Source organism: Tupaia chinensis, unplaced genomic scaffold (assembly GCF_000334495.1).
Source record: "Tupaia chinensis unplaced genomic scaffold, TupChi_1.0 Scaffold143615_1, whole genome shotgun sequence".
Lineage (NCBI taxonomy): Eukaryota > Metazoa > Chordata > Mammalia > Scandentia > Tupaiidae > Tupaia > Tupaia belangeri.
In genome coordinates this window covers 93,287-100,141 of record NW_006203463.1, presented here as the reverse complement: position 1 = coordinate 100,141, position 6,855 = coordinate 93,287, and the positions used below count along the sequence as shown (strand labels likewise).

The 6,855-nt window shown below is 48.2% G+C and overlaps 1 protein-coding gene across 1 annotated transcript in view; it reads right to left on the bottom strand.

Annotated features, from left to right (window-relative positions):
* LNX1 (ligand of numb-protein X 1) overlaps window positions 1-6,855 on the bottom strand; it is a 153,748-nt gene that overhangs the window by 124,858 nt on the left and 22,035 nt on the right. The window contains exon 2 of the mRNA XM_006164375.3: window positions 5,540-6,006. Within this exon, the coding sequence (XP_006164437.1) occupies window positions 5,540-5,922 (383 nt within the window). The 5' untranslated portion in view covers window positions 5,923-6,006. The remainder of the gene's footprint in view (window positions 1-5,539; window positions 6,007-6,855) is intronic.

The window sequence follows — 6,855 nt, the reverse complement described above, 5'->3', positions numbered from 1 at the left end:
AGGGCAGGGGATGCAAGGTAGAAAAAATAAAGGACATCCAGACAGGCTGCAGGAATGTCCTCCGAAGCCCTCCCGCCCGCCATTCAACCTTGCCTTGCACATGCCCAATGACAGGAAGATCACTATTTTTCAAGACTTCTTGCATTAGTCCAAATCAATGTGCGGATTTCTAAGAGATCAGACAGAAAACGGGAGCGTTCTGGTGGCCTAAATGAAATAATAATAACACACCTGAAGCATGAGCAAAGAAAGAGCAGACTGACAAGAACATTTACTGGGGACCGGAGGAGCAAGAAAGCCAGGCAACAGAATACCAGTGTGGTAGGCTGAATAATACCCCCCACAAAGAGAGCCACGCCCTAACCCTCGGAACCTCCGAATACGTGACCTTCCGTGGCAAGAGGGACTTTGCAGATGTGGTCAAATTAAGGATCTTGAGGCCTACCCACGATGGCAAAGGCAGTAGGGTATAAAAAAGAAGAAGAAATAAAAAAGAACAATGAGAAAACTATGCATGTATTTCAACTATTATTATTGTTGTTATTATTATTATTATTGAGGTTTTTGCCATAGGGCACGTGAGCTCACCAGAGAGACAGAGACAGAGCCAGAGAGAAAGAATGTGGGAAATCACCCCTTGGGGTGGATAGCCACACTGCAATTCCTTCTCCTTTATTCTCCTCTTGGGATTTTGGGCACACACACACACATGCACTTGGCGTGATTTGCAAGCTACTGGGTCTAGGACTCAAACCACAGTCGGCCACGTAGGAGTCCAGCACCTTAACCTCTATGCCATGACTCAAATCTACTATTGGTCAAAGGGTAAAAAGTTTCAGTCAAGAGGAAAACGTTCTAGAGACCTATTGTCCAACATGGTGACTACAGATAATAACAATGCATCGTATATTTGAAAACTGGCTAAGTAGTAGATTGAAGTGTTTACATCACCAAAAATGCTAAGTATGTGAAGTAATACCTGTTAAACAGCTGGTGTAGCCATTCCAGCACATTCACGCATTTCACAACACAGTGCTGAACACCATACAATTTTTATCTGCCCATTTAAAAAATAGTGAACACTTAAAAAGCTATTGTGTTGACATGTACATTTATGGAGCAAAGTGACATTAAAGACACACAGAAATGTAATACTATATAAACGAAGGCTACACATTAGCATATACGTATGACAACACTCCCATGTGAGCAGCTATCAACCTGGAGGCCTCATAATGAAAAGCAAGGGGAACACTTGGCTCTGGGTAACCTCTAAGTTTCCCTGGTTTAAGGAATTTCAAAGGTATTAACTACATAGTCTTCTTAACATCTCTTCTAAGGGGAGGAAGAGTGGCGGGGGGGGCCCTCCTAAGGCCGAGCGGGAAAGACCAGCAGGTGGTGCGGTGGTTAAGGTACTGGACACTCCCAACATGGCTGATCACGGTTCGAGTCCTGAACCTGGTGGCTTGCTTTCTCACTTTCTCTCTCTGTCTCTCTCTTTCTGTGTCTTTCTCTGATCAACTTAAAAACAAATGAATGAATAAATAAAATTAAATAAATAATTCTTTTTAAAAAAATTGCCCAGAGGGCGGGAGAGGAGGGAGTGTATATTAAGCATTTGATGACTCATGTATACGTTATATTTTTGGAAATGTTGGTTTCAACCTACTTAGGAAGCTGAAGTGTGGAGAGGTTCAAGAGAGGTGTTGAGGCCCAGCGCCTCCTAGGTGTGGGAGCTTCCTCTCCAGGGAGCTGCAACGAGCGAAGGATGCTGAGGCCAGCTGCCAGAGATGGCTCGATTCCCGTCAATCTGGGGCTCTTCCCTCACTGTTAATTTTCAGATGTGCATTTCATTATCAGCTGAGTGCTCACCAAGCCTTGATCTCGGCTTCCTTGTTTGAGGTGTGCGGGTCACTGGCTGTGTAGGCGGGTGAATGAATTACCGCCGCTGCTCTGGCGGCTGAAGTGCACTCATCTCTCTCCTGAAGAGACCTGGGGTCTCCAGGGGCCTCCTTCTCTCCCCTGTGTCTGTTCTGACCTGACCCTCAGAGCCAGGTGGCCATCCTACCCCTATTTTTAGGGGTATTTTCAGCCACAAATCAGTCCTTGATAGGGGGATGAGCAGGAGTTGCTCTTTTCATTTTCTCTTCCAAGAGCACCTCCATTTCTTTCCTTCTCTCCCTCTCCTTATTCCTGTGGTGGGCAGAAAAATGACCCCCAAGGATGTCCACCCCCTCATGCTCAGAACCTGTGGGTACGTCATTTCACACGGCAAAAAGGATCCTGCTGATTTGTTAGATTAAGGGCATAGAGAGGAGGAAACTCTGCTGGTTTATTGGGGTCAGCCCAAGGGAATCCTGAGCCTTTACAAGAGAAAGCGGGTCAGAGTCATTAACAGGAAGCAGAGGAGACAGAGAAGGTGGGAGGAGGTATACATACATACATATACATATACATATACATATACATATACATATACATATACATATACATATACATAGAAAGAGAGAGAGAGAGATACAGAGACAGAGAAAAAGAGAGAGAGATTGAAATTGGAAAGTGCTGCAGGCTGGCCTTGAGAGTGGAAGAAGGCACATGCCAAAGATATTAAGAAACTTCTAGAAGGTGGAAAAGATAAGGCGAGGGATTCTCCCCTGGAGCCAAAGGAATATAGCTGTTAGAGTTCACATAATGGTTTGACCCCTCAGGGTTCATGCTTTGGAATTTGGTCCTGAATATAATGGCATTAGGAGAGGGTAAGACTTTTTTAATATTTAATTTTATTATTATTTTAAAAATTTGTTAGAGAGAACATGCACTCACCAGAGAGAGACAGAGAGAGAAAGAAAGAGAAGGAAAGTAAGAAAGCAAGTTGCAAGGTCAGGGACTCCAACCGTGGTCGGCCACGTGGGAGTCCAGCGCCTTGAGCACCACACCCCCTGCTGGCCCCGAGGGTGAGACTTTTCAGAGGTAGGCTAGAGGGTGGTGATTGGATCGTGATGGTATCACCTCATGATCTATGAGGGCTGGTTTCCAAAGGATGAGGGCCGCCTAGGTCTCACTCCCTCAGCACGCTCCTGCCATGTTCTCGACTGTGTCACTGTGCTGTGACATAGGTGGATGGATGCCAACCTCAGGCCTTCGGACTTTCCAGCTTCCAGAACTGTGAGTCACACATGCCAGTTCCTTCTAAGTCACCCAGTCTCGGGTATGTCTGTAAGCAACACAATGCGGACTGTGATGGCAGCCCTGCCGACGCCCTGTGGTTAGTCCAGTGAAGCCAGTGTGGTACTTCTAACCCCTAAACAGTGAGATAACAACGTTGTGACATTGTAAGTCACAAAGTTTGTGGTCATTGCTAAAGAGCAGGGAATTCATCCGCTCCCCAACATAAATATACAGAGCGCAGCAGGTCAGGACCCTGCGGACATGGTGTGGATGGCTGGGTGCTCACTCGGTCCTCAGGTTCCTCACCTGCCCTCCCCAGCATGGCCTCGATTTTGGCCCTGGCTTTAGACCTGTTGGCATCTTTTAGCAACTCACCTTTGACCCCAGGCCCACAAAGCCTCTCATACTGTGGTTAAACTTTCAGCAAAGGTCACAGAGAGACTCCCTTACCCGCTTCTCCTTTGGCTTCACCTTCTGAGGACTCATGTAAGTGGGCATCCTAAATAGTCCAAATGCCAGCTGTAACATCCTAAATAGTTCAAATGCCAGCTATAAAGACCTCATGTGGCAAAAGGAATCCAAGCTAAAAGCATCTGACTCCACACGTTGGGGAGAAATGAGTCCCCGGACATAAGGAGCGTGGAAGCCATGCACTAAGTGTGGTGCCCAGGCTGTGGCTTTGGAAGCAGACTTCCATATTTGAGAATCCATGCATGGCCCCAAAGACAAAGACTCAGATTCATGGCCTAAGGTATGTGACATTTTAAAAAATGCCTGGACCTGCCTCTTGTTCTTGCCATGACGGGAACGAAGATAAACACCTGCTCCTAAGTTTCCTCTTACGCAGTAGTTGTGGTATTATCATTCTCCCTGTCCCAAGCACCGTAAATGTTCTAAGAGAATTTCTCACATGGAACAAGAGCGTTGCCCCTGAGGCCATCAGTGCAAAGAATGCCCAGGAACACGACAACACAAGGGGGTGAACTCGAGGCAGCCAGGCGGGGCCCACAGCAGCCACCAGCAGCGGCAATCACACCGTAACTTGTCACCCGGGGGTGTGCCTCAGCTGCGAAGCTCGCAAAGCAAGGCACTTGCATGTCAAACATTTCCCTGCGTTCTTTTAAAACAGCTGAGAATATCTGACATCTTCCCAAAGAGCAGCTGGGCCTTGTCAATTCCTGGACAGAGAAAAATCTAATAATCAGGGGGCAAACTGGATGACATATTTTTAGTTCGTTAATGTTTTTCTTCCATGAGCAAGAGAAATAGAGCGAGAGAAGGCGACTTCCACAGGGTCCTCACACCCTGATCTGCCCCCAGCTTCAGTCAGCCCCAGGTCAGGGCCCCACACTCATGTGCCCCCTTTACTCAGGGAGGCTCCCAGATGCGAACCCAGTACCTGCCCAAGTGGGTCAGCCTTGCAAAGCATGGTCTTGCCACTGTGCCACCATCTAGCTCCTGGATGACATTAATTTTTTTTTTTTTTTTTGCTATGGGGTGCATGTGCTCACTGGGGATCTAGAGACAGAGCAACAGAAAGCAAGAAATCATTCCCCAGGGTGGTCGGCCATGCTGCAATCCCTTCTTCTCCATTCTCTTCGTGGGATTTTGGGCATGCACGCACATGCACCCAGCAAGAGTTTGAAACCACCGGGTCTGGGACCTGAACTACAGTCGACTATATGGGAGTTCAGTGACATAACCATTATGCCATCTGCTGATCCTGGCACTTTAAAAATTTTTTAGTGAAAAAATAAGCAATGCCCACTAGCAAATCTTTTTGGAGATCATGAAGTTCAGAGAAAGCAGCCCTCAGCTGTTTCCAGCCTCTAGCTCTTCCAAACACACGCATGTGAAATAAGCCAGTCACAAAGGAGTCAGTGCTGTGCGGTTCCGTGTATAAGAGGGAGTAGATTGGCCGAATTTACGGCAGAAAGTATAATAGAACGCGGGTGGAAGGGTTCAGTCGAATCAGGAGCTATTTTCAATAGGTCCAGAGTCTCAGTGTGAGAAAACGGGAAAGTTCTAGAGATGAATGGTGGTAACAGTTGCACGAAATGCAGAAGTCCCGAATATCCCTGACCTGCACACTTAAACATGGCTAACGGCCGCAAATTTACGCTCTGTATATTCTACTATGATGAAAAACCATGCTATGCACACACAGGCACACACCTACAACCCCACTGCGTGCTCTGCTCACAATGACCACAGCCCCCACATCCAGAATGGTCCTTATTTTGAATGGGTCCTTTCACTGGCTGCAAAGAAAAGACAGAGAAACGGTCACCCGGGAGAGCTCTCAGGGCACTGGAGACCAAGCCGGGGAGCCCCTGCAGGGCTTTTGGGCTCTGTTGGCAGGGGGCCCTACCTGGTTTGGAAGTGCTGCTCGAGGTCACAGCGCTGCAGCACCGCAGAGCAGTGCTCCGTGAAAGGGCAGGTCACCAGCAGCTTGTTGAGGAGCTTGCTGACCAGGATGCTGGACTTCTTGCAGTGCTGCAGGACCAGAGGCTTGCGGTCGACCGGGCAGAAGTCCTTCTCCACCAGGAAGTTGGTGAGGCACAGGGTGCAGTAGGTGTGGCCACATGGGGTGTCCAGGGGGTCCAGTAGGGCCTGCAGGCAGATGTGGCATATGAGGTCGTCGTCCACGTCTTCCTTGTACGTGTAGAAGTGGTTTTCCTCGGGGGAGTGGACTTGGCCGCACACCACGCACAGAGGCTCGGGGCTGGGGTCGGGGTCATCTGGCTGGTTCATGGTCAGGGGAGCAGTATGACAGAGAACTCAGCAAAACGATACTCCACGGGGGCAAGTTGTGAGCTTCCGGAACCATCCACAAGCCTAAAATGAATAAGATGGGTCAGCTTTGCTTGGCAGCCCAGGACGACTCAGGCTTCCGTGGACATGAGAAGTGCTGTCAGGGGACAGGTGACTCGGGAGGCCACGGCTTGGTGTCCTTTCTGGAGTGGCTGATGGGACTGTGCTATGTTTTTTGTTTGTTTTTGTTTTTGCTATAGGGTGTGTGTGCTCACTGGAGAGAGACAGAAAGAGAGAGGGAAATTGAGAAAGTACTCCCAGAAGGAATGGTCATACCACCACAGTCCCTTCTTCATTCTCCTCTCAGGATTTTGGCTTGCACACACATGTGCCCAGTATGTTTTTTAAGCCACCGTGTCCAGGGCTTCAACTGTGCAGTCGACCATGTGGGATCCAGCTGCCTTAATTACCATGCCACTACTAGCCCCAGATAATGGAGTTTTTCAACATACTCAATTTATATCTAGAAAGTCTCTTAGATAGTCACTCAATAAATCTTTTTCAAGCACTAATTTTGAGGCAGATAAAGTTGGATGTGGTCACTTCTGCATGAGATTTAAAAGATATGTCACTGCCTTGAGGAGCCCTGGCCGGTGGGAGGTAGACATGCACACAAACTGATTAAAAGTCCAGGCAATCAAGATTCTAGGTCAGGACCAGCAAATGGTGTAGTGGTTAAGGTGCTGGACTCCTACATGGTCAACCATGGTTCGAGTCCTGGATCCAGCAGCTTGAAATTCATGCCTGGCGTGTGTGTGTGTGTGTGTGTGTGTGTGTGTGTGTGTGTGCATGTGTGCCCAAAATCTCAACAGGTGGGTGGAGGCATGGCTAACTCCCTGGGTGGGTGATTTCTCTCTTTCTCTCTTTCTCTCT